Genomic DNA, 26,079 nt, shown 5'->3' with positions numbered 1-26,079 from the left:
ATTAAACATGACTTGTTATGGGCTATCGTGGTGAGAAGTGACTGTAAATCTGATATCTGATTGGTCAGTTTCTCTTGACTGTCATCCATGATACCTGCAAACTGAGCAGCTCTCTCGTGAAGGTCCTTGAGTGTGGGGAGTCTAGCGACTAGGTCTGAGATGAGGGGGGCTACTGCATGCTGAGACCACACCCATTTAGTCCAGAGCCTCCGAGATCTGTGGTGAGGGGTGGGGAGTACATGTGATGCAAATACCCGTGCAGTACGTGATAGCATTGTAAAGTACACAGTGCAGTTTAAGTAGATGGTTGTGCAATGTACACATACCTTGGTCTCCTCATCAGAATCATGCTTTCCAGCAGACTTTGTACTTTGTGTGTGTGTGGGGGGGGGGGGGGGTTGGTGGTTTGTTAAGCAGTCTTAATGCTGGCAACTCCAAGTAGGCAAACCTGCATGTGTACGCTACAATGCCACATGACTAGTACTTGACAGTAGACAAAAGCAATACACATGACTGTATTTGCTTAGTTTCCATAATATGGAACAAATGTACACCACTGACCTGTCTTCCAATGGTGTTGATGTGAGCAGTCACACTTTGTCCAGAGTCTCAGAGATCTGGGGGGAGGGGGTGTGTCTTATGCTGGAGGAAACACAATAAAAATGCTGGAACATACAATAAGACAGTCACTCACTACCAGAACTATACCTACACACTGGGAACAAAATGCCCAGAATATCAACTATAGTTACTGTACATACACTGTAGTAAGGCCAGTACACAGTGTAGCAACACTGTTACACAACAGATGTAAGAACAGCGTTATACTCCAAACAACATAATATAAATACTTTTCTGGCGCAGCATAATTACATCAACTACTGTACTGTATTAGCGTACCTGCTGGGCAGCCATGTACGTGCACTTATACACTTACACTTACATTTATAACTTCACTACTGACCTGTAATTGTTCCACGATGGTGTTGATGTGAGCAGGGTCCAGTAGGGCCACCTTAGCCTGGAGGTTGATCACAGCGCTCTGCAGGTCATGTGGCATGGTAAACCATCGTATAGTTTATACGTGCAAAAGTGTAAAATGTAAACAATCACATATACAACCAAGACAACCTAGCAAATAATAAAAACCTGGAGCTATAAGACAGGTACATCTACGTCAGTCTAGAGGGACTGTAGTACTCCACCCCCTCACTACAGTTCTCTGGTGACACAAACACCACTGGAGAGGGTCCTGTCAGTTGGCCATTCAGAGGGGCTGATCCATAGAGCTCCTAGGAGGCTGCAGAGGACAATAAACTAATAGACAGCATAGCTGCTGGAAAGGTGTTAGCCTCGATTCCAGGCCGATTAAAATACGTATTTTAATCGGCCTTGAATGGAGGCTAGAAAGGTGTATGTGTAGAACATGTAGAAAGAGGTCATCTTTTGCTTTGGGTAGGGACCGTTTTACATTGTATTGGGAAGGCGTGGTGACAAAACTGTTATCCTGCATGCACATGAAACTGCACTAGCTATATATTAGCCTCCTTCACTTAGTGCATTCATGTGATTATTGATCGAAGATGAGGCGATATGACATAATTATGCATATACCTTACGTTTGGAGCATTTTGTATATAATTATTATATCGAATTGTAAAGTTAGGCTAAGCCAGCTTAATTAATTACATGAAGTTATCAGGGATGCAAAAGCAGGTTCTTAACAAAAAAAAAGACCCCACTCCTAAACCCTATAACCAAGCGGTTTATTTCTCTAAAAACTCAATTTTTAATCATTAGATAGTCTACTGTATAAGGCCATGCAAAATCAATTTGTAGTTTCTCAGGCCCTCGCGCTTGGAAATTGACTACGTTCTTAAATATCACGTGACCTCGAAAAGAAATGCGTGGTTGTTGGGTCATGAAAATAATTATGACTAATAATTAGATTATGCACTTCCGCTTATTGAGGAAGTTAGGGGTGTGTTTTCAATTAAATTTCTATGAATATCATTATCATTCAATCGCTTGCGATAACCTGAGAAACTACAAATTGACTTTGCATGGCCTAAAGTGTTGTTGAAAGTCTGTGAAGTAGTTACTGTAATTTGGATCCTGATCATCTGCAGGTAAGTGAGACTTACAGTACGAAACACATGCATGCCAACTATAGTCTAGCATGATAAAATTATAGTTTATACCCCTGTAGTGCACTACCAGACAACAATGGCAGCTCAGTCATTGGTCCCCCTCTCCACTCACATCTACCATCCTAGCCCAGCTTATCACAGGGACTTCTTCCTGCTGCGAATGCCCATCAAGGTCAACAACCAACCAAGTATCATCAAAATGATCGATGGCACTCCTGTGCTATACTGTCCTGAGGTGGAGCTCTCAGTGCAACTGGTCGTACTAGCTCAGCATGTCTCCACTGTGCTAGCTGATTACCATATTGCACTAAAAGGAGCCTATTACGATGACAACTATCCACTCTATGCCATTGATCTACCTCCTCCAATATCCTACGAGGGAATACAATCTTTGCTACCCGCCTTCTCAAATGTTTGTTCCAGCATCGCTGAGAGATATTTTTCAAGAGTTTCTTGCAAAACTGCAGTGACAGTTCACATGCAGCTTCTTCTTTGCTCCCCTGCAAAAGACAGCTCTTCAACTTCCAAAGTCACTGCAATTCAGCTTGGAGAAGACTTATCAGACAAATCAGACGAGATTTTTTTGACCTTTTTAGGAAGCAAGATTTTTAAATTCTCTGAGCTGTTTGCCGACAGTTCCAACTCGTCTCCTACTATCATTGGATTATCCTCTAAAGCTGCTGCTGTGTCATTTGCGTCACTGCTTCGAGCACTGAGTGAGAAGGCCAGTCACAAGTGGTTCAATATTGGAGCTTTTCTTGGAGTATCTGCTGAGAAATTGCAGACAATTGAGAAGCAATACCAGAATCCAGAGTCTTGTTTGACACACATGCTGAAGAATGTGGTGGACTGTAAAACCGAGCTTACGTGGGGAAAGGTGGTCTCAACGCTTTCCACTGTTGGGCTAAGCAATCTAGCAGAGGAAGTCAGTGAGGAACATGGTAAGTTTTATACTGCTCAAAATGTATTAACATTATTTTAATCGCATGTATAGGTGTTTGCTTCCTGAGGGCTGAAAATGAAGATACAGCATCTTTAACTAAACGTGAGTAGCTATGACATGTTTTAGACTAATTTTATGTATTCATATATAATTATATACATGCAGCCACTCTCCAATCTTTGAGTCAATCTAATAATGAAGATACAGCGTCTTTAACTAAACGTGAGTAGCAATGCAACCATGACATGTTTTAGCATTCATATACGTGCAGCCACTCTTCAATCTTTGAGCCAATCTCTAGCTGTGGTCAGTGCCAAGTGGTTCAACTTTGGTGCTCTTCTAGGAGTTCCCCCCAGTACACTACAAGCAATTGACAACCAGTACCACTCAGACTGTGATGACTGCCTCACTAGAATGCTTATATGGGTGATTGAAAACTCACGCATCACATGGTCCTCAGTAGCACAAGCTCTGGGCCAGATTGGATATGGAGACCTAGCGGAACAAATCAGACAATCACATGGTGAGCTTATAGTGGCTTCTATGTATACTTATGGGATTCTTGTGTGCAATAATAATTGTGATGTTCTGATTGCGTGTGCAGATATCTCACCAGTACAATCTGAGGGTGTAACACAGGTAAGGAAAACAAATGTTCATGTGTGCATGTACTTAATTTTCTTGCTTGCATGTAGCAAGCTGAAGCCGGTGATACAGAGCAGTGGAAAATTGAAGTAGAGTCCTCTGTCACTGAAGTTCGACAAGACATTGACACTCTTATCCAGCAAGATTATGCTAATATTAAACATGAGCTGAAGCGGCTGAAAGAAGAAAAAGATGGGATCCAAAAACGTCTTGAGCAAGAAGAAACACAGTGCAACAGCCTTCATGAATCGAAAAGACTCCTGGCCATTCAATTGAAGCAAAAAGACAAACAACACCGTCAGAAAATAAAGGCCATCGAGAAAAAGATTATTGAGAAACAGTCGACAGTAGCTGATCTAAAGAGTGAACTTGATCACACCAATATGAAGTACAATGAAAAATCTCAGCAAATGGCCAGTCTTGCTGCAACCTTGTCATTGAAAACGAGTGAACTCGTAGAGAAGTCGTTTGTACTGTCTAAAATTAAAGAGTCATTTTTGGAATGTGATGATGCTTTTAGAATTGCTGATGGGCGAAGGCTAGACTATCAAAAACGGCTGGTGGAGGCGAAACAAGTTTCTCAAGCTGCTTATCTGGCTGAAATAAAGGTATGAATTAACGTTGAATGTGTGCTCATTGTGTTATTTTTACCTTTTTGATTTTTTAGTCACAAATTGAAACTGAAACTGAATGCGTGAAGAGCCTTGAAGAAGAGTGCCACATTGTTGACAAACAGTGCTCTGACCTTGCCACCATTATTGCTAGCATTGAAGGAGACATTGCTACCAAAGAACAAGTTTGCAAAACTCTGGAAAGTAATACCGAGGTTTTTGTTGAGAAGCAGATTGAGCTCACTGAGCTGAAAATGGACGTAATAAATCGCAAACTGGAGCTTGCTAAAGCAGAGATCAAACGTCAAGATTCCACACAAGAACTAGCTTATCATCAAAAAGATTTTCAAAAAGCAAAAAACCGTTTGGTGAGTTTATCATTAATTTGATTGTTAGCACACAATTTTAATCATGTATAATGGTCAATCCAATGTACATTCCCTTTTATTTCCAGCCTGAACTGAGCAAATGCAGTGTAGATGGTATCGACGTACCCGTACACAAGGCAAGAGCATATGTTGCCATAGAGATCAAGGTCCATATTTACGACAGAGACGGGGAGCCATGCAGCGGACAGCATTTAGTTTCTCTATGCTGTGAAACAGATGAGCAGATGTTTACCGAGCCCAATAACAGTACCCCTGGCACTTACTCTCTCTCCTATACCCCCTCATGTCTGGGGGAGCACTCGTTAGTAGTAGCCGTGAACAGTACACCCATCAATGAAACGCCCTTCAATATGTTCTTCCTGAACAGTCCTCATCCCCCAAACTGCACCATTACAGTTTTAGACAAGAAAGCTGTCCAACGCAAGAAGTTTGGTGCCCTCGTGCAACTGAAAGACCAGAATGGTGATCCTGTTAATTCACAACAGAACGTGTCAGCATATTTGAAATTTCCCGATACGGCATCCGAGAAGATTAAAGCAAATATTTCCTCCTCTAGTGATTCTCCTGACACGTACATGCTTTCATTGACTTCACCTTCTAGTGGTGAGGGAGTACTCTCCGTCTTTGTTGATGATCAGCTCATTGCTAGTCCTTGTGTCATGCTGCGAGCGTTCAAAGACAGAGCATTTAAAATGCTGCTCATCGGCAAAATTGGATCTGGGAAGACCTCTTTTCTCAATCTTCTTTACAACTGTGCCACTGTTGGCTCTGGGTTTGAAGCGAAAGGTCTTGAGCAATTTACACAGTTCAATGACATTAAACTTGAAAAAGCACAAGCACACCCTAAGGAAACCAAAACAAGTGATGCTACACTGTACAATGTGGAAGTAGGTGACCTGAAGATTGGGGTGATCGATACTCCTGGATTTGGTGACTCTCGTGGCCTTGAACAAGACAAAACGAATGCACAACGAATCATCAGCGCCCTCAAAAAGGAAGAGTACATCAACTGTGTCTGCCTGATCATCAATGGTCGTCAGCTTGGAGCAGATGCATTGTTGAAGTATGTCCTCACTGATATAGCTGCTATCCTTCCGAAAGGTATTCTTGACAATGTAATTGTTGTGTTCAGTAACACAGGCGATTTTCTTGACGTCGATTTTGATACAGGCCTGCTGAAACAATATTTTGGGATAGAAATTGAGAACATTCTCTGTGTTGAAAATCCGTACTGCCGGTTTGAGAAAGCAAAAGCAAAAGTTGGTCAACTAGGTATTGATAGATTGACTAAGAGCTTGCAGAAAGCTTTTGAAGACACTTCCGAAGTTCTTACTGAGATGTGTGAGACCATCACAAATTTCCCTCAAGTTCAAACACATCGATTTATTGAGCTCTATGAGAAGAAGCAAGATATTGAGAAGAGCGTTCTAGACTCGCTGACTGCCTATGACAATCAGATGATGCTGGAGAAATCCCTCATAGATACCGAGGCCGAAGTAAAAGCAGCGGTGAGAAAAAAGTCTGATAACAAAGACTACAAAACCTTTATTCCGACCAAATGGGGGGAGCACAAGCACAGCATACTATGTGCATACAGTAATTGCCAAAGCAATTGCCATACCCCATGTGATGACTTTTCGAAACTATTGGATAAAGAAATGATTAAATGCTGTGTCGTTTTTGACGGATCAAACACTTGTCGGAAATGCGGTCATAGTTACATTGATCATTACGACGGAAAGCTTGAGGAGAATACGCCTTCGATACGTGTTAAGGAATCAAAGAAAAAAAAGTTCGACAAAGCATCAACTGAGGAAATCCAAGCTCAATCACGATTCAATGAGCAGAACGAAAAGAAACGCACTGCTGCTGCAGAAAGGAAGAAATTGTCAGAGAAATTGCTGAAACAAATCAGTGAATTTGAGGACGAGAGCGTAGCAGGAAATTACACTAAGATATTGGAATCCCAGTTGGCTGTGATTGACACACGTATTGAAGCTTCAACTGGCCCCGAGTCCGAAGACCTTTGTAAGACCAGGGATGAGGTCAAAAAAAAGCTGGAGGTGATACAACAAGCTAAGAAAAACACAGTATACCAGTGTACCGCACGTGCATTCAATTTGGTAAATTAGTTATAATTATAAATACCTTTTTTGTTTAATAGTATGCTCTTTGCTTTGTTTGACTATTCACATTTTTACTGTGTACATTTATTCTCCCTTATAATTTATTGTCCTGAGATTAATTATCGATTGTGTACCCAATTTCTCCAAAATCATGTTCATTAAAGAGTTGAGCAATCCGACAATTTATAACTATAATCACCAGTACACTACAAGCTATTGATAACCAGTACTGTGCACTCAGAATTGTGAAACTGGCTAGCTATAGCTGCATGCTTCGTGTTTATAGTAGGGTTCATCAGGCCAATAATTATTATTGTATCACCAATACCATCTGAGGGTGTACCACAGGTAATTAATAGAATGTTCATGTGACGTTATTAACATTATTATAGTGGTTAAGGCTGTTTCACAACATAAATGAGGGTGCATTGCAATCTGTCATTGTGCATTGTATTATTGTAGCTTTTTATTTGGGATTCATATTATACGTCAAAAATGGATCAGGATGATAACATCGTTGCCATGGTTACTGCCTTGTTGTGTACCATGGTACTATGATATTATCCTATGGATACTGAAGATTATCACGAGTCTGTGCCAGTAACTGCACGAGTGCCTGCAAGGCACGAGTGACAGTTACTAGGCACGGACGAGTGATAATCATCAGTATCCATAGGATAATGCATTTATTGCTTGGCAACCAAAATGCAAGTTGAATCTGCGCATGCGCAACATGCGGTTGCTTTATCAACCAGAAGAATGCGTAGCAACAAAATTGATTTCTCCCAGTTGAAGACGAGTTTAAGAGAAAGAAAACAGCTAGAAAGACAAAGAAATAAGACTCTAGAACACCAAGAGAGCTTGCAGAAGGCTACTTAAAGATTTTGTAGAGAACAGACAAGAAAAAAGACAAGAAAAACGTTGACAACCAGCAACCCGTTTTGAAAATGGATAGTTCTGAAGGATAAACAGCATGTGCTTGCTTTCTATCATGCTCCAGTGTATCAGAAGAGGAAACATGCACCGCTATAACTGAAGAAAAGTGTGACAACCGTTTTTGAAGCCAAAACGACTTTATACAAGCCTGAACAGGCTTATATGGTGGTCCAGTACACTTCTACATGTGCAATACTCCGCTCAAAGCACCCACTTCCAACACTGATGCCTGTTTGATGCGTTAAATATGAACACTGACAACCTCCTGACCCTCAGCTTCACTGCAAAAATAGCACAGAAGTGATACAGAGCATCAGAAAACAAGAAAAGAGACTGATAAACATTGCAATGCATGATTATAAGTGTGTAAACTATGTTTTTTCTTGTTCTCTCACTGCTGAAAACGTTTTATTCCAAATAAGAATCACTTCCTAGTGTGCAATAACAAGTGTGCAATAATACTTCCGGGTGTGCAATATGGAAAAATATCTGCACAGTCGGTGATGAGTCGCTTCCTGTGCAATTTGAATGTAAAACGCTGATGTCAGCACTTATTAAAAAGCAATAAAATCTTATATTAGTATAATTATATCAAAGCTCTTACTACAGTACTAGTGCAATAGAAACGATGGATATTTAGGGCTGCTATCACGTATTTTGTACAGTGAACATTCAACTCATAAATTTTCACGTTTTTTGATCAATAAAGTCACTGTAATCAGAGCTAGAATGAGGTCACACCAAATATCCACCTTTTTTCACTAAGAGCTAACTTTTGATACCAATATTCAATGTTACTTTCTACAACTTGGTATTGGAGGCAGCATTTTCAAAACTCGTGAAGGTAGGTCACACAGTCAACGACATAACAAGATCATAACCATGGTAATGAGATGAAAAGTATTCATGTTTACACATAATTATTTACAATACATTTTGGGAAAAGTAATGACTTGTGTAATTAACAAGATTTTTTTACAAAAAATGGTAATTTATAGTACACTTTTCTTCAACTTCCAGCCTTAACCTACGTACGTACCTGAGGCTGAGTGCATGCATGTACATTGTGTACGTATCTAAAAATAAGTACACAGTATTATGCTTCCTAAATTAAATGGAGAGTGACAGCTGGCTACTAAATATCTATACTCTGCCAAAAAAACTATAGTAATGTTACAATAATTATATAATTCCCAATATTTATACATTAGCTATAACTCGCTAATAATTAAGTTATCAATTTTGATTCTAATCCGCTAAAGTCTGACTGGATTGTGGACAGGTTGCTTTGGAATGTGCCCTGAACCTGCAGCAAGAAACACACCATCATAACAACAATACAGCTGACTTGTCATGGGTTACCTTGGTGAGCAGTGACTGTAGATCTGAGATCTGATTGGCCAGTTTCTCTTGACTGTCGGCCATGAAAGCCACAGTTCCTGCGAACTGAGCAGCTCTCTCGTGAAGGTCCTTGAGTGTGTGGAGTCTAGCGACCAGGTCTGGGATGAGGGGGGCCACTGCTGAGACCACACCCACCTTGTCCAGAGCCTCCGAGATCTGTGAGGGGAGTACATGTAATGCTGACACAGAGAGAGTACACAGTACACAGACACTCTATAATTATAGTGTGTGTGGTGTGGGCAGGTATACATACCTTGGTCTCCTTGTCAGGATCACTGCTCTTACTGGTTGCTTTGGTTTCAACCTGTTCCAACAAAGAAAGCAAGCCCTGTAGTGTGTGTTCGTGGGGGCAAAAACACTTGTGTATGAATATAAAAGCAACTACAAAGTACACATAATTATTGTAGTTCAAGTACACAATTGTACGCAAACTATATATGAACACTACAATGTGTCCGTACACAAAAGCACTACACATGAATTGTATAAATACCACAAATATGAAACAAACGTACACCACGTACACTAACCACACCCCTGACCTGTAATTGTCCCCCGATGGTGTTGATGTGAGCAGGGTCCAGTAGGGCCACCTTAGCCTGGAGGTTCATCACAGCACTCTGCAGGTCATGTGACAATGCAGTGAGGTCATGTGTAAAAACAGTGTCACATGACTATTCACCACTCACCGACAGATCCTTGTGTTCACCATCCAATCCACCAGTCACACAAGACTGTAGCAGAAAAACAAACAGATTTGTGCAAATACCGTATAGAGCAGGTAAATTTGGTGACAAATTAATTTTGACGATTTGGCAAATCAAGATAAGGGTTGCCAACAATAAAAGATAGGCAATGTAGCTTGAAATTCAGTCCCAGTATATCGCACGCAATCATGGCCGATAATAGTTCAATTGCCTCATTAGCCAAGGCTCCCCATATTTACTATCCCTATACGGTAAGACACAAATGAGCAATTTTACGAACCACAGAAGTTTCTTGGTCCCCAACCAGAGTCTCTAGTTTCGCCAGTCGCTGTTCAACTTCACTCATCTATAAAGAGAGAAGGGGCAGATGTTCGATACATTACAGTGTGCATGGTGTAAGTATTACTGTGAGTTGCAATTTTAGAAAATTAATGGTTTGGGATAATCTCATAGACTATAAAATGGTATTCATGCACTGTACATGTACACACACGGGCACAAACATTTTCAGTACCTTTGAGAGATGAGCAAACTTGGCTGCCTCCGACCGAGTGTAGACCTCATAGAGGGCGTGGTCTGTCCCCTGTTCTCCCGTCCCCTTAACCGCCTCTATCTGTGCCCGTAGGTCTCGTAGGAGGAGGGTGTTGTGCGGCTGGTCGGCAGAGAGAGGGGTACCCAACACACGATCCAACTGGAGCCCATCAAGCTGCTTCTGGAGCAATTGCAACTGCAAGGAGGGGTACACATGCAGACAACAGTAAGATGAACAAATATACATGTAAATTATAACAGGACATGGTATAAGGTACAGGAACTGTATACACGTACAACTTGTATGCAATGACATTTTTTAGAATAGGCCTCGAACAACCAAAACAAGTTACAGACGTACGCTACACAAAACCTTACACAAAGAAGAGGCTTGAAAAGCTCTCACCCTATGTATCCAGTGCCTCAGGGAATACAGTCTAACGCAATGATACCATACTACAGTAAGCCTAGCTACCCACAACTAAATTAATGCACTGGCTCACATCCTGCAGCAGGTCTGGTGGTGACACCTGGAGCAGCTTCTCTGCGTCCTTGCTCCCCTCCTCAATCCTCCCCACATCAAACGCAAGGTCAGCAACCTGAGGGGCCGTATGTTCATTACACACCCTCACATATCACACACACACACACACACACACACACACACACACACACACACCTCACATATCACACACACACACACACACACACACACACATCACATATCACACACCTACCTCTTGTTTGAGTCGCTGATAGCGTTGCAGAATGGTCTCAGGCTCTCGCTCAGTCACAATCACTTCTAGATCGTCTGGTTGAACTTTGAACCCTGACTGGGGCTGTCTATTCACACTATCAGAGAAATCTGACAAATTGAGGAGATTAAATATTTGTTCTAAATAAACACAATTGAACTTACCCACGCTGCTAGCGTCTAGGGACTTGTCTTTGAACTTGTCAAACGAGGACTGCAATGAAACATCCAATCGGGTGACGGCTATACTCTTCTGGTCGTCCTGGAAACGTGTATGTATGTTACATGACATAAGCTAGTAATAACAAGCACTTACATCATAGTTAGTGGTGTCAATGGGAGGGTCCGGGGTCTCATACACGTCCTGATCTCTCTGGGGGGGGGTGGGGGGGTGGTCATGTGATCATAGTGTAGCAACTAAAAGTTGACCCAACTCAGGTCTTGAGGGTCTACAATGTCTACAGGTTAATTATGCTATTACCTGTGACATTATTGAGGGCAGGAGATCACCTATAGTATAGTAGTACACACAAAAAGAGCCTCGAACAGAAGTAGGTAAGTGGTCTTGACAAATATTGTCACTCTAATAAACCGAATTAATCGAAATTGCTATGATTCAACGTACCGTATTTATTCTAATATTCAATTTATGAGAACCAAAATGTATGCATGTCGTCTTAAATAGAGTAAATACGGTAATAGTTCAATCTTTTTTAGGGGCAAATACACAGACATGTAATGTTGTAGAATGGTGCCAGGTGGTGTTTCTTAAGGTTCATAGAGTCTTTCATTCTTGAGGGATCCTGACTCGATGCAGTCAGTCACCCAGTCAGTGAACACAAAATGGTGCTTGCGATGACGCTTTCTCTCTAGTCCACGCAGTGTAGACAACCGTGACACATCTCTGTAGCGAGAAAAAAAATATGATTTTGTTTTTTCTAGCTAGAGATTTGCAAGTCAATTTGGCTGTAGAGAGGTACGTACCTTCTGCTGAAGATGATGTGAGAGACCCTCTCACTGAGTGTGTCCACAATCGTGCCTCCATGGAGACGCACGTCCATACCCACCAAGTCCAGGCCACTAGCACTGATACTCTGTGAGGGTGTGTGTGTAGGGGGGGGGTTAGAGGTTAGGGGTGTGTGTAGGAAAGAGCTGCATGGATAGCCAATGGTTTGGAGACTGTTTCAGTTAAAATCTGTGGATTCAATCAACAATTCTATGATTTTCTGAAAGCTTAGAAAGAGACCTTCCAAATTGTGTGATCAACGTTCAGTTCATATTTGTCAATGAGAGGCCTGCGCTAATATTTAAGAGTATAAGCTAGCTCTTGTGTCATCTGTATCTGACTGCCAAACTTTAGATTACATAATTATTGTGCTAATGAATTTGCTGCAAATCCCCAACAAGTACCAAGAAAATCTGAAAATGCTACCCATTATTTAAGGTATTCTCTTTAACATACCGTACTGGTGTTTCCAACACAACTGTACTTGTCCAAATAGAATCTGTTTAGTCATAAAACAAAGACCCTCATAATTATAAACCAGCAATAACAATACTCACGTGTGTTGTCTGAAAAGGCCGTGAGGACTATCATTAGGAAAGTATCGCTCCTCAATGGTGGCTATCTCCTCTGGTGTGATGCCAGAGCTCCTGTCCCCCTCCTGCAACATCATGCAGAGCCACTTATAACAGACAAAAACACAATACAATGTAAGTAAGCAAGCAGTGATCAATGTACTGGCCGTTAGATTTCATCGAACCACATCATTTTGTAGAGAAATCCCACTGTGACACTTTGATAGTATATACCTTCTTCTCCACGTTCTTGAAGACATCGCGGATGCTCTCTTCAGTGAGGTCTAGTGTGTAGCTGTCTCCGTACTGTATCAAATAAAATCAGCTGTACGTGTGGTATGTGTTGTACTTAGTTACGAGTTGTGGTTTTACTTACCTTGTCGTAAAGTTCGGACATTTTGCTGAGAGTAGCTGCTGAAATGTGGAGCATGTGAATGGGTACAAACGACAGGCATTTTCCAGCTGCCTGCAGTTAATGGACAGTGTATTTCTACTTGTTTACACACGGTACCGTAACTTACTAGACAATCTTGAAACCACTGAGTCTTAACAACATCGTACAGTCCAGTCCTTGCGTGTGTGTGTGTGTGTGTGTGTGTGTGTGTGTGTGTGTGTGTGTGTGTGTGTGTGTGTGTGTGTGTGTGTGTGTGTGTGTGTGTGTGTGTGGATATGTGGAGGGGTGGTAGGGGAGAATGTAGTAATAACCTTCTAACTACAAATCTTGTTTAAAGTGGACTCATCAATTCAAAAATAAGTTGTGATTTAACTCACTTGATGATGTTCGTTGCCTTGACAATGGTCCTGTTCACCAGAACACAGAACGTGTCTGGACCTGGGTTCTGTACAAATGACCCTCCATGCTGCACAGTGTGTGTGTATGTTTGTGTGTGTGTGTGTGTGTGTGTGTATGGTATCAGTGTGCGAGGATATGCTACAGCTTCCTGCTTGATCAGCTATGCACCAGGAAAAGGGACACACTTTTAGAAAACAAATAATATTTTAAGTGTATCTTATACAATTAATTTCAGTGTCCTGGACTACTAGCATTTCATCATTCAAATTAAGACCTCTACAACTCTTGACAATAATGACTGTAATGTAATGTCTATAATTGAGCGAGCCACATACTGTATATATACTCACCTCTGCTATCTTCTTCTCAATCTCTTCCTTGGGTAGAGCCTTTGGGCCGTTCACAACACAGAACTCCTTACCATCGAACATGCTTGACACCTACACCAAAATTAATAGAGATACATCGTTGCATGCAGTCACAGCCATTTATTATAATTATTATGTTCAACTCAGTAGCCATAATTTGAGTTTGTTCCGATCTATGTTTAATTAGCTCACAAAACTTTGTCGAGCTCAATTGAGGACTTTTCCCCCACTTATAACCATAACCCTTCTGCCAAAAAATGGCCACGATTTTAACACTGAAATCTGAAAGGGATCACTCTAAGCTTTTAGAATTATTTTTTGAACCAGCAGAACTGAAGTTAAGCTTTTAGAATTATTTTTTGAGCCAGCAGAACTGAAATTTTGGCCATGCACACAAAGAATAATGATAATTATGCCTCACCTCTTGTACATCAGTTGTGTCGGTCTGTCTGAACTGTGCCGCTACTCCCCTGGGACGCTCCACCCTCGCCGAGCCCACCCTCCTCTTCTTAGCGGCAGGTGGCTGGTCGCCGTCTCCCACGTGCTGGTAGCTCAGACGCCCTGACGCTATCTGTGTGTTTGGGTGGAGGGCGGTGAAAGTTTAGAGTACGTGTCTACATAATTATGTATAATTATATTAACGTGTGTTATACTAGTTAAGTAAAAAAGGTTTATTAGCACCCCTTCTTGTTTTGAGGCTACCTTTGAGGCCCATTATCTCGAGTGTACAGTATTTTGATTTGATGTTTAAAAAGTAGGCCAACAAAACAAACGTCATAGCAACCACTCATTCATGATCGGTGTGTACCTGTTTGAGTTGCTCCAGCTCATCCACATTCATACAGTCGTACCATTCCTTGTCATCTCGTACCTTCTCCACTCGAGGGAATCGAAGTGTGCAACCACACTTATACCTGAGGGCATCAACAAAGAATTTAAAGAGACTCAATGTTGTACTACTGGTATATTCTACTAGGGGAATGTGTGTGCTTTTTGTCATACGTACTTCCCAGAGGACACAATTTCTGCTGCTTTTATTTGTACAATGATGGAGTTTTGTGGCTCAATCCATAAGTCTGGCCTCTCCTATGAAAGAATGAAAACACATCTGTGAAGCATAGTGTAATGTGCGTATTAATACAGTGTAAAACACAACAAGAAATCATGCAGTCAAGATACTAAAAGAAAGGAGGTATAATCAACAAGAGAGCTTTTGTCATTCATAAGAATACAAGAAATGTTCAACAAGGTGATACTTGTGTGGTGTGACGTACCTTGAACCCAGGGGCGAGGACGACGCTCTCCGGAGGACTCTTGGTGTTGAATGGCCTCCAGTGTGGCTTCAGTTTAGCCCCCACTTCCCTCAGCTCAGTGAGACTGTAGCCAGACCCTACCTGGTGTTGGGAGAATGTGAGAGATCAATCAGCATTATGGCAATCTAATACCTAATACCTTGATTACCGAACACCTCTCTATTGAGACCACTCAGTAGCCAATACTCTATTGAAACTACCTCCCACATATTGGATATTACACAACCACAAGGAGAATCCAGTACAAATTTACCTACTCTTATTTTAACCACAAAAAAGCCACTTGTTTCAGCAACGAGCAATTACCGTGAACATTTATACCCACGAATTTAATATCGCACGCATGCATACTGCAAAAAGGCTGCTATTCCGCGAAAACTTTTCAACGATCATTCCCCGAAAGTTTATAGCCTCGAAATATACCCATTATACGGTAACTAAAATACACATGTAGGTCTTAGCAACAGCCTTTCCAACATAGCTCAAACACTAACACTAATAAGTGCACATCAACATGCAACTAGCGTCATCCAAGGCTGATTTATGACACATACAGCACACCTGCAAGTAAGCAAAACTCGAGAACGAAGCATTATTTTGCAAATCCAAGAATTAAAATCCAATGACTAGAAGCTTATAGAAACTCTTACTTGCACTTCATTGATCCTTGAGTAGCTGTAGCAGTCTACACAGACAGACAGACACACACAAACACTATACCTCGCTTGCACATGCGCACCGAGACATAATAATTAATGCTAACCATGTTGGTACCTTGCAAAATGACTGGAAGACGGAAGGTCTTCCTCCAGGGACCACACTCGGTAAGGCCACTCCACACAAGAAGTGAGATATCATCTTGCCTCGACTCTGTAGAAAAAGCAGTAATATTAAAATAGTGCTGTTGTGCATGAGCAATTAATGACCCACCCCTTTTCCAAAGTAGCCTCCAATGATAATAACGTCCAGCTGATCGCTGAGACTGTCCACATACTCGGGCTTGATTTTCAACCATCCACTGCCTGAGGCAAGATGGTAGGGTAATTGGCTGATAACGGTATAACCTCACCTTTCCTTTTGTCGGGTTTGTACGTTGAGGAAGGAAGTTTTACAATTATACCCTCTTCTCTATTGTCAATGGCATTGTTCAGAGCAGCAACTACATCTTCTCTATTGAAAAAAGGCAAAAAAAGGCAAAAAGAAAGGAAGTTAATTTCAATGGAAAAAAGAACTAAAAAAAGATGCACTGACCGGGAATCGAACCCGGGCCTCCCGCGTGGCAGGCGAGAATTCTACCACTGAACCATCAGTGCTCAGATACCAAAAAAGATAAAGTTGTAAAGTTATTCCCTTACTTGGTTGATCCTTCATTTCTGTCGACAAGATGCAGATGTCCCAATGCTGGCTCAAACACCCTGAGGCAAAGAAAAAGCCGTTTAATACCTATATAGAGATCTTTAGTCATACTTTTTCAGCTGTTCAGCTCTCTCACTCAGTGGGCAATTAGCGAGGTTAGTATCATTGATCATCAGGACATCGAACACAACGAAGCATTGCTGACTACCTGTAACCAAACAATGAGCATTATCACTATATACGTGCATCACATGACATCATAGCCACTATACACTTACCACTGTCTGTGTCATCTCCGCCCAGTGCCTTCACATCAACATTGTCTCCTTTAGGTCTGCAATAATAAACGAAAAAACTCAATTGATGAACATGCATGCCAGGGATGTGGCCACACTGGTCGGTGGTGGTTTACCTCTAGACAACAATAACCACTATACTTAGGCCTAGTTACTACATAGAAGAGGCAAATTTGTGTGTTGAATAATAGCCCTGCATGGCAACTGTGCACTTTTCAAAGGTGTAACCGTACTCACAAGAAGCTCTCAGTCTCCACATCCCAGCCCACCATTTCCCCATCAAGAATGCAAGACTTGACCTTACTGCAAGATGGGATATAAAGAGAAAAACGTTGTATGTGAACATGTATACACAAACAAGTGTGAGGCTTGCTGCTCTAACCTGTTGAAGGCATCGTGAATCGTAGGAGTGAATCTTCCCTCGTAGGGGGAGGAGCCAAAGGAACGTGTGTAGTCCCTAGAACTGTTGTGCATGCATGAAGGACACTATAACCATAGATACCGAATGCACATGATCTAGCTGATATAGATCCCTTGTAAGGGGAGGAGCCAGAGAAACGTGTGTAGTCGTGAGAACTGTGTTGTGCATGGGGTCAAATTGCATATTCAGCGAACATGATATGCCATAAAAATGAAACCTAAAATCCTACACCTATTAGTACAGTTACATGTACCAGATAGTTAGCGCATCTGAAATGCATATCATGTGTACACACATCAAATAAAAAGAACATATGTATAGTCCTTAACTCCCCCTCCTTAAAAAATGGGGGCATGCAGTTCAAACAGATAGGAATGCAGTATAAGATGTTGAGTACTAGCTGGCATCGATTACTGTGTTTGTACCTTCGTGTGTAGTATCTGTACTGGTTGCCCTGCTTATGCATCTGGATACGATCACCGTCGAATTTTGTCTCAATGAAGAACGTCTGGTGCTCCATAAGACGTAAGACCTGTACAAGAGAAGACGATTAAAATCATGTGACGTTGTTAACAAATCAGAACTATACATTGTGTATAGTGACAATACTTGAATCGTGAAAATAGCTCCATCATTGTGTGCATTTAAACATTGTGACACTATGTACATCAATTGCAATATCGGAAGTTCCAATGGGAAGTTGCCAAATGTAGGCATGTGATGTAGCCAGGTAGCGCTATACTGTCTAATACCTGACATAACAGCTAACAAATTATATTATTTATGGGAAGTTGTCAAATGTAGGCATGTAATGTAGTCAGGCTCTCGGATCACATGATACTGAGCTGTTGTACGAAGTCTGTGTACAAGAAACTGAGAACAATGTCTTTACATATCGTGGAGAGGTTGCCATGGAAAGTGGTAGCCATTAATGTTTGTCAAATTTTGTACAATATTCATGATATATACGTCCAGGTAGCGCTATACTGTCTAATACCTGACATAACAGCTAATAATATATTATTTATGGGAAGTTGTCAAATGTAGGCATGTAATGTAGTCAGGTAGCGCTATACTAATACCTGACATAACAGCTAAAATTTTATTGAGAGTGATTTAGAGGACACAGGACACAGCACCAACTAAAATGACGAGGTGAGAAAATAAACATTATTAAATAAAACACACACGTGTAATTACGAGTTCACAGACACAGCATGATTTGACAGATTTCAATATGGGTTCCTAAGGCAACACATCAAGGGAAACAGGATACTGACTTCCACCATTCAAAAGAGCTAAGGCTTCATTGTCTTGGGCTAATTAGTACAGTTAGTGACTCTATAGACACAATCAGGGCTGCAATGATGTCATACTTATACCGAAATATAATCATCCAAATATGGTTAACAATCCCCAACAAGTGCAACAAGCATTATAAAAGCTAAGATTTAAGCATCCTAAAAGGTCAAGAGAGACTGTAGAGTAAATTGCTATACAATGACTATGGCTGACAAAATTATACCTTCTTGGGCTACGCAAGAACACGAGCAAGAATTCGCTTATAGAAATGTGGAATTGTTTAAGAACGAGATCCTCGGTACTGGCTCCTATGGGGCAGTGTGCAAAGCCAGGTGTGATCAACTAATTTGTGCAGCCAAGCTACTCTATCCAGTGCTCTTCCAAATGCAAGCTCTCAATCCAAGCAAAGACCACCGACAGCCAATTCGTCGTTTTGAATATGAGTGTCAATTTTTGCGGAGGATTAACCATCCCAATATTGTGCAGTACTTGGGGACCTATCACGATGCAGAAACAAACGCACCAGTTCTTCTAATGGAGCTCATGGACGAGAGTCTGACACATTTCCTGGAGGCATCACCTGGAGACATTCCCTACCATATCCAAGTCAACCTCTCCTATGACATAGCTCAAGCACTTGCCTTTCTCCATTCCAATGGGATCATCCATCGCGACCTCTCCAGCAATAATGTCCTATTAAATGCAGGCAATCGAGCTAAAGTCACAGATTTTGGCATGTCAAAATTAACAGACGGAGATATTGTTCATTTGGCCACAATGACCACATGCCCGGGAACACCAGCCTTCATGTCTCCTGAGGCTTTAAACGAACCACCAGTGTACACAGACAACCTAGACAACTTTTCATTTGGTGTGCTTCTTGTCCAAATGATGACTCGAAAGTTTCCCAAACCAACCGACAGATTCGAAGTTGTGAAAATTCCCTCCCCTCGAAATCCATCTCGCACAGTCGAAGCTAAAGTTGCGATACCTGAAATTGAAAGACGACAAGCACACATTAATTTGATTGAGCCCACCCACCCTCTACTGCTGATCGCTCTGTGCTGCCTCAAAGATTGGGACTTAGAGCGGCCTTCTTCACAGCAGCTTTGTGAAACGCTAGAGACCCTAAAAGATAGTGCCTTGTACGAACGAAGCTGTCAGCAAGATGAAGTTCAACTGCTTAGACATCAAATACGTGTGAAAGAGGAGCAATTAAGAGTGAAAAATGATCTTATCAGAGCTAAAGATGAGCAAATACAATACACTAGTCAACTAATACACGAAGAGATAGGTCAGCTTACAGAGAAACTAGAGGAGGCATCTCAGAACACGCAGGCTCTTCAAATCAACAATCTAGTACTTCAAAACGAGCTAGAATCAAAAGACAAGCAACTCAGACAAGCTAAACAAATCATCGATTCCTACGAAACTATCGCTGCTAAACTACAAGAGGCAATAGCCGAGCGAGACAGAGAAATGCAAGATGTATATTCGAGCAAGGATGAAGAAATTCAACAGCTCTCAAGTCTATTGTACCAAGTCCCAACACAAGACGATACTCTAGTAGAGAGCGACTCTCAACCAGGCACCACAATCCCCGTTGATCTTGTCGTTGGTTCGTCCACTGTCGTGGAAGGAAAAGCGTACTTTAGATCCCTCGGTAGTAAACACATTCGCCAGTTTGATTCCAGCAATGATCGATGGACCAGACTCTCTACACATCCGCTCGATGCCTGCACCATCACCAACGTCAACAATGTTCTCACTTCAGTAGGCGGTCGCTCTGGCGCTAATTTCTCAAACAAACTGTACAGCTATATCGATAAGCAGTGGGTGGAGCACCTTCCTCCTATGTCAACCAAATGCCAAACACCAGCTGCAGTATGCGCTAAAAATACACTAGTTGTAGCTGGAGGCTATAATCGCTCGATTCTAACTACAGTCGAAACGCTCAACACGCTCACGATGCAGTGGTCTAATGCCAGCTGTCTCCCATTTTCTACCGAGCAACCGTCAGCGGCTATATGCGGTGATGAGGTGTACGTACACGCAGGGTACACATCATCAGAGCAAGACAAGTATTCGGTTATAAAATGTTCACTAAATGAGTTGGTAGACTCTACTCCGATAAGCACCGATCTTTGGGAGGGGATTGGATCACTGCCGGTACGAGGCTCATCTCTTCTCACTGTCGATGATCACTTAATGGCTGTGGGGGGTTTAGACTCGAGAAAGAATCGCACTAAAGACGTGTATCAATACAATCCGACAAACGACTCGTGGCAAGTTGCAAGCCAAATGCAAGTTACGCTATCGTTTGGACTAACTGCTTGTCTCCCTGGCAACATGCTCATGGTTGTCGGAGGCTATTTTACAACACAAAAAATTGAGGCCACTGTTATTCACTAGCTATAATTATGTTTGTCACCAGACGTTTGTGTCAATTAAATTTCTGTTATTAAGAATCACTATTGGCTTCCTGATGAGTGAAGAAGTACAACTGTTACCTATTAAAGCTTCAGCATGCATTGTATGTATTGTATGTATTGTCCAAGTAACAAGACTGTATACTGCGACTGTAATAAAGTTCTGAGTATACTACAAAAGCAATCACCAAAGAATGTATGTAGCTAAACAGAACAAAGTCACATGACCATCTCGCTTTGCAGAGCAAACAAAATGAAAATTTAATGTACGTACTTATAAACTTAAACATTAGTACAAAACACCATACACATTAATCATTACATAATCATCACATCACATTAGTTCCGCGGTGTAATAACGTTGATTTTCTGATTTTTTGAAAGTTTAGAGAGATGCCTTTATGTGATGCGTTAAAGTCAAAAAGTGAATTTCTACTTGTTTTTCATTTTTCCGAAAATAACCAAATTTGGGGTTTGAGCATACCATCTGAACAGGCTCCTTCTAAGCTTTCAGAAAATCAAAAATTGGATCACCAGAACTCTAGCCAACTCTAGTACTCACAACATGTAGGGGACCCAGCGTGAAATGAAAATCTATGGCCATATTAACTTGTACTACGAGGGATTCAATTTGGCTGTCTCAGGTGAGCAAACACTGATATCATGTGCAAAAATGCAATAGACCCTTGTACATCCCTCATTAGCAACCTAATGAGACCTGTCCTACCTCCTCTGAGAAAATTCTTCTAAGCTTTCAGAAAACCATTAATTTAAGGTACGACTGTTCAAAGATGCGACACTATACACACAGGGGGGGGAGTCAGTACGGTACTATAGGGTACATGCATCGTACCTGATCAATGACCGCCCTTTGTCCCAGCATTGGTCTGAACGGTGTGAAATACGCGATGGAGGTCTCGTTGAGATGAACGGAGGGATCACGCAGGTCCTGACATATCTACAGTTACAAGCAGTTATAATTTAGGGCGATTGGTATAGTATAATTATGACTGGACTCACGCATCAATATATCCAGGGAAATAATTACTAAGTAAAGATCATTAGTGTAATATTTGCATACAGGAGAGTGTTATACATGATTACCTGCCACATACTTTGCCAACTAAATACAGTCATGTAGGCATTGTATGGTGAGGTTCCACCCATACAGCTTGAGCCTAAAATATAATTATGGCTAAGGCTGTAGCTATCGTAGGTCCTTTGAAAAATGAACAGTCAGGGATTTATAGCTATGGGATCCACAGTGTGTTATAATTATCACGTCCTGTACACTGTCTATATATGGAGGAGGGGGGTACATATCATTTCAACCAATCACAGAACTTGTACAATGTACATGTAATGCAATCCATGCAGTCTCACCTTCTCTAAGCTGCTGCACACGCTGAACAGGTCGACGGCGTCAGGATGGAAGACACTGAACACCGAGTTCTCGCTCAATCCGGTCTTGAGCTCCTGGGAACATAGGGATACAACGAGGTCAACAGGGTTGAGAAAGCTAGAGTACAACAACAGTTCAATAAATTTGTAAACAGAACCCCACTTAAAAAACAATGCAAAACACAGATTTGGCAGCTACTGTATAATAATAGAGCGACGACCATTATTTACATTGCAATTCGAAAAGCACTTTCCAGTTCAGAGGTGAGCAAAACACGTACAGTGAGCTCATGTGCAAATTACTCCTACTGTACCTTTAGTATCATTCTGATGAGCCACTTTTGCTCCATGGCACTGGTGTTTCTGAGTAGCAGCTGCAATGCTTTCTTTACACCAGCTCTCTCCTTCTTGGCGTTGGACATGGCTAGATCGTTAAGGTACTGGTTCACCTGGGACACCGTGAGACTGTGTGTGTGTGTGTGTGTATGTGTGTGTGGGTGTGTGGGGATATTGTGTGTGTGAGAGTGAGCGGACAAATGGGTTGAAGGTAAAACAGTGGAACCTCGCTTAACAACCATCCCTGAAGAATGGCCAACTACAATATGAAGGCCAGGCATCCAAGTCTTACGTATAGGATAGACTACACCTAAGAGTAGAATATGCGTCTATGTAACCTCCACGGTTGCGGTTAGCCCGAGGCGAAAAGCCGAGGGAATCTAACCGTAACCAAGGCGGTTACTAAAACACATATTCTACGAGTGGGTGTGGTCTATCTAACTTGGACTTCATTGTGCATGCGCGAGGCGTGGTTATAAAAAGCCAGGTTTGGTGCGTAGCAACAGAAATTGAATTTGTGCGAGCTGGACGAGCTGGAGAGCTGTGAGAGACACCAGTTGACAGAAAAAGACAAGAAGACGGCTTCAAAACAATGAAAAACTACAGTAAAGCTTGTGAAACGCTTCTTGAAGATACTGGAAAGAACAGACAAGTAAAAAGAACCTAGAACTATGCTAGAACTGACTGCAACACTACAAGAAGAAGAATGAAGCTCTGTGGTGGAGTGGAGGGGGGTATAGAGCAGACTGGACCGGCATGGAACCTTAAAAAACTCAATAGAAAGTGTCAAGCGACTGCTAAAGTGTTTTTGATGCTTCCTGGCCCCCCTTGCCCATGCCCAACTGGAAAAAGCAATACAAAGCAACAGTGGACATGGAAAGAATGGATATCGACTGAACAAACTATTGCATTCTGTGTTTTTTATAATGTTTTTGTCATCTTCTTGTCACTTTCACTAAAAATTTCATTCCAACTTTTGAGAACTTCCTGCAAATTATTTGTCACTTCCTGTAGAATATGCATCCATTTCCTGTAGAATATGTGTCCACTTCCTGTAGAATAGGCGCCCATTTCCTGTAGAATAAGTACCTTCTTGTAGATTATGCTTCCATGTAATCTACTGTTTTTAGCCAATCAGATCAATTACAGATGATGTAATGTAGTCTAAATATGTATAAAACAACCCCTCAACAAAGGCCACCTCTATATAAGGAGAACTTTGTTCCTCAAATATGTCCGTTATAGGATTCCACTGTAGATGAGTAAAGTACATTTATGTGGCTTTGTTCATGTATTAGTACAGGTACGTACCTTCCTTGATCAGGGCAGCGGTTTCTAAGTACAAAGAAAGCAACTGCCGCAAAGTCCCCAGCATCCTACGGCAGTGGTAAAGATGATACAGTACATACATGTAACTAGTTAGATAGCAAGGAATTATGTGGAGAAATGCTGAAATTACAAATCACCGACGATCAATCGATCAATGATAGTATAATAAGGGATTGCATCAACTACTGCTTTTGCGCTGTACAAAGGGCTTATCAAATCATATATATTCTTCTCAATGAAATGCAGTGTACTGTAGCGCTATACCGAGAGTAACAAACACTTTAAACCTTTTCTCTAATAAATTACAGCATTAGTGGTAGCACTCACCTGTTTAGCAGCTTGCGGCGCTCGATAGTGAAGTAGTTTCTGTGCGTCCAGACTCTCCTTGGCAATGTTAAGGATGTCAATGTACTGTTTTGCCAAGGCGACCTCTTTCAAGCCGTAGGCTGGTCGCGCTCTGTCTAACTGTGGGAGGAGCAGTCTCATGGCCGGGTGAAATGAGTCCGTCTGGAGGGGGGTGGGCAATCACACGCTGTACATTGTACATTAGCCCAGAACAAAATCTATTAACAATAGCAATGGCAGACAAAGTTATTGATTCGTGATAATGTGATAATGTGGTTTCTTTCAAACCACCCCCTCCAGCATTACCAGCAAATATACTATAATCGTTAATATTGACTTCAAATGAATATATACGCTTCATATATATGCATGTATACATCCTGCTGGAGCATGCAGCTACTCACGGTGGTGGCAGCTTGAGTGCTGTGAAGTTTGTTATGGGCCTCTCTCCACTTATCCACAAAGCTCTTGAGAATGCGTTTCTTTCGGTCAGTACCACTCGTGTTGTTTATTTTCTCCATCAGCGAGCACATGTCCTGCAGGGGAAGTTCCCATTTAACGAGAGAAGTGTATGTGAGGTCCACAAGTTATATAGTGTAGTCTGGCCACACCCTCCCCAATCCAAAATGGGACAGTCAAAATGGGTACGAGACTAATATAATGAAAGCACCGCGGGTGCTGATGCCTCGGTGGAGATACCAAAGCTACATAACATAAAGCTATTAATAGCTTTCGCTTTCCTGGTACATGGTACCTACCTTTGTCTCAGCTCAATACATATACAGGATTGGCACATCTATTGAAGTACTGGTGAGTAGGTTTATAAACAATTTAATTTTGCTGCATGCAAAAACTCAGAGAGTGGGTAATGATTGACCATGATTGTTGTTAAAAACGATCGATGCCAAAAGTTCAAGTCTAAAATTAATGGCTGCATTAGCAGAGCCTTGCAGCTCTCTTCTCACTCTTGCAGCTACCAATAACTAGCGTTCAAGTGCAGAGCTAACTACTAAGTAGAGTAGCAACACTCGGTAAACAAGTTTGGCTACGTGCTCTTCTGAAAAGGCTGCAAAGGCATTCCAAGTAAGCAAAACTAGGCATAACTCGAGAACGAAGCATTATTTTGCAAATCCACGAATTAAAATCCAAGTAAACATGACTAGAAGCCTATAGAAACTCTTACTTGCACTTGATTCATCCTTGAGCAGCTGTAGCAGTCTACACACACACAAACACACTACCGTATACCTCGCTTGCGCATGCGCACCGAGGCATAATTATAGTGAGGGAGCGTATAAATATTGGATGGACCATGTAAGTGGTTGAGCAGCCTTGCCGCTACAATCCCTGACAGTTAATAGTTACAACATTTATAGCCCTACACGTACAATTTGTACTTTCTAAGTCTTACGTGCTGATCAAACTGATAGAGAGCCTTACATGGAAAGGTACTTGATCAGCCACTTTTGGCCCACTGGAGGTGTCTGGGGTTGCTCCAGCAGTACTGGGTCCAGCATTGCTAGGTCCTGGGGTGGCCATGTACACTAACAGTGCAGTGTGGACTGTTCACTGGTACTCTTTACAACGCCCACTTTATCAGTCTATGATCGCTCAATATT

At 41.7% G+C, this 26,079-nt stretch overlaps 4 protein-coding genes and 1 non-coding gene across 11 annotated transcripts in view; 2 read left to right on the top strand and 3 right to left on the bottom strand.

Moving 5' to 3' along the window:
* The window catches only part of LOC135347482 (dynactin subunit 2-like), an 11,971-nt gene extending 156 nt beyond the window's left edge, over positions 1 to 11,815 (bottom strand). The window contains exons 1-12 of one of the 4 annotated variants that reach the window (XM_064545494.1): positions 11,675 to 11,815; positions 11,510 to 11,566; positions 11,359 to 11,455; positions 11,177 to 11,304; positions 10,943 to 11,038; positions 10,423 to 10,635; positions 10,189 to 10,254; positions 9,891 to 9,935; positions 9,744 to 9,821; positions 9,455 to 9,529; positions 9,163 to 9,357; positions 8,928 to 9,106 (exon numbers count right to left, since the gene is read on the bottom strand). In XM_064545494.1, coding sequence (XP_064401564.1) covers positions 9,029 to 9,106; positions 9,163 to 9,357; positions 9,455 to 9,529; positions 9,744 to 9,821; positions 9,891 to 9,935; positions 10,189 to 10,254; positions 10,423 to 10,635; positions 10,943 to 11,038; positions 11,177 to 11,304; positions 11,359 to 11,455; positions 11,510 to 11,566; positions 11,675 to 11,683 — 1,137 coding nt within the window. In that variant the 5' untranslated portion in view covers positions 11,684 to 11,815 and the 3' untranslated portion in view covers positions 8,928 to 9,028. Of the gene's footprint in view, positions 1 to 16; positions 217 to 561; positions 618 to 8,927; positions 9,107 to 9,162; positions 9,358 to 9,454; positions 9,530 to 9,743; positions 9,822 to 9,890; positions 9,936 to 10,188; positions 10,255 to 10,422; positions 10,636 to 10,942; positions 11,039 to 11,176; positions 11,305 to 11,358; positions 11,456 to 11,509; positions 11,567 to 11,674 lie in introns of those variants that run through there. The other 3 variants (XR_010398383.1, XM_064545493.1, XM_064545495.1) reach the window with 3 other exon arrangements.
* Positions 1,628 to 7,049, top strand: LOC135347466 (uncharacterized). Of its 2 annotated transcripts, XM_064545472.1 has the most exons (9): positions 2,007 to 2,129; positions 2,210 to 3,091; positions 3,145 to 3,195; positions 3,259 to 3,315; positions 3,365 to 3,616; positions 3,698 to 3,732; positions 3,789 to 4,346; positions 4,406 to 4,717; positions 4,804 to 7,048. In XM_064545472.1, exons 2-9 carry the CDS (start codon positions 2,227 to 2,229, stop codon positions 6,868 to 6,870), a joined length of 4,197 nt encoding a protein of 1,398 aa, XP_064401542.1. In that variant the 5' UTR covers positions 2,007 to 2,129; positions 2,210 to 2,226; the 3' UTR covers positions 6,871 to 7,048. The 2 variants fall into 2 exon arrangements, with proteins under 2 accessions (XP_064401543.1, XP_064401542.1); XM_064545473.1 differs by lacking the exon at positions 3,259 to 3,315 and having other exon boundaries at positions 1,628 to 2,129; positions 4,804 to 7,049.
* Positions 11,816 to 26,079, bottom strand: LOC135347468 (DNA ligase 4-like). Of its 3 annotated transcripts, none has more exons than XM_064545477.1 (29): positions 25,219 to 25,331; positions 24,865 to 24,996; positions 24,443 to 24,622; positions 24,098 to 24,162; positions 22,765 to 22,915; positions 22,433 to 22,525; positions 21,903 to 22,007; positions 17,744 to 17,850; positions 17,280 to 17,360; positions 17,135 to 17,200; positions 16,880 to 16,935; positions 16,713 to 16,809; positions 16,601 to 16,660; positions 16,315 to 16,415; positions 16,176 to 16,267; positions 16,020 to 16,115; positions 15,207 to 15,326; positions 14,939 to 15,018; positions 14,741 to 14,846; positions 14,354 to 14,503; positions 13,915 to 14,004; positions 13,543 to 13,631; positions 13,293 to 13,341; positions 13,148 to 13,237; positions 13,006 to 13,077; positions 12,757 to 12,857; positions 12,656 to 12,698; positions 12,178 to 12,287; positions 11,816 to 12,097 (listed from the first exon to the last, which is right to left on the bottom strand). In XM_064545477.1, the coding sequence occupies exons 2-29, from the start codon at positions 24,991 to 24,993 to the stop codon at positions 11,962 to 11,964; spliced, it is 2,715 nt and encodes a 904-aa protein (XP_064401547.1). In that variant the 5' UTR covers positions 24,994 to 24,996; positions 25,219 to 25,331; the 3' UTR covers positions 11,816 to 11,961. The 3 variants fall into 3 exon arrangements, with proteins under 3 accessions (XP_064401547.1, XP_064401546.1, XP_064401548.1); XM_064545476.1 differs by lacking the exon at positions 25,219 to 25,331 and adding an exon at positions 25,901 to 26,078 and having other exon boundaries at positions 11,820 to 12,097; XM_064545478.1 differs by lacking the exons at positions 11,816 to 12,097; positions 12,178 to 12,287; positions 12,656 to 12,698; positions 25,219 to 25,331 and adding an exon at positions 25,901 to 26,079 and having other exon boundaries at positions 13,006 to 13,096.
* On the bottom strand, positions 16,488 to 16,558 carry Trnag-gcc (transfer RNA glycine (anticodon GCC)). The gene has a single exon. It is a non-coding gene; the product is annotated as a tRNA-Gly (tRNA).
* Positions 18,590 to 23,846, top strand: LOC135347473 (serine/threonine-protein kinase 36-like). Its single transcript, XM_064545483.1, has one exon. It carries the CDS (start codon positions 18,819 to 18,821, stop codon positions 21,030 to 21,032), a length of 2,214 nt encoding a protein of 737 aa, XP_064401553.1. The 5' UTR covers positions 18,590 to 18,818; the 3' UTR covers positions 21,033 to 23,846.

Source organism: Halichondria panicea, chromosome 14, assembly GCF_963675165.1.
Source record: "Halichondria panicea chromosome 14, odHalPani1.1, whole genome shotgun sequence".
NCBI classification, from domain to species: Eukaryota; Metazoa; Porifera; class Demospongiae; order Suberitida; family Halichondriidae; genus Halichondria; species Halichondria panicea.
Note: the sequence above shows the minus strand (reverse complement) of the source record. Positions and strands in the feature narration are given on the sequence as shown.

Excerpts from the sequence above, each read along its gene's own strand:
- LOC135347466 (XM_064545472.1), top strand. The coding sequence starts at position 2,227 with ATGGCAGCTCAGTCATTGGTCCCCCTCTCCACTCACATCTACCATCCT. Across the intron at positions 3,733-3,788 it reads AATCTGAGGGTGTAACACAG|CAAGCTGAAGCCGGTGATAC; the intron begins GTAAGGAAAACA and ends GCTTGCATGTAG. Across the intron at positions 4,718-4,803 it reads AAAAAGCAAAAAACCGTTTG|CCTGAACTGAGCAAATGCAG; the intron begins GTGAGTTTATCA and ends TTTTATTTCCAG.
- LOC135347473 (XM_064545483.1), top strand. The coding sequence starts at position 18,819 with ATGACTATGGCTGACAAAATTATACCTTCTTGGGCTACGCAAGAACAC.
- LOC135347468 (XM_064545476.1), bottom strand. The coding sequence starts at position 25,999 with ATGGCCACCCCAGGACCTAGCAATGCTGGACCCAGTACTGCTGGAGCA. Across the intron at positions 13,632-13,914 it reads TTGAGAAGAAGATAGCAGAG|CATGGAGGGTCATTTGTACA; the intron begins GTGAGTATATAT and ends CACACTGTGCAG. Across the intron at positions 12,098-12,177 it reads CACATCATCTTCAGCAGAAG|AGATGTGTCACGGTTGTCTA; the intron begins GTACGTACCTCT and ends TTCTCGCTACAG.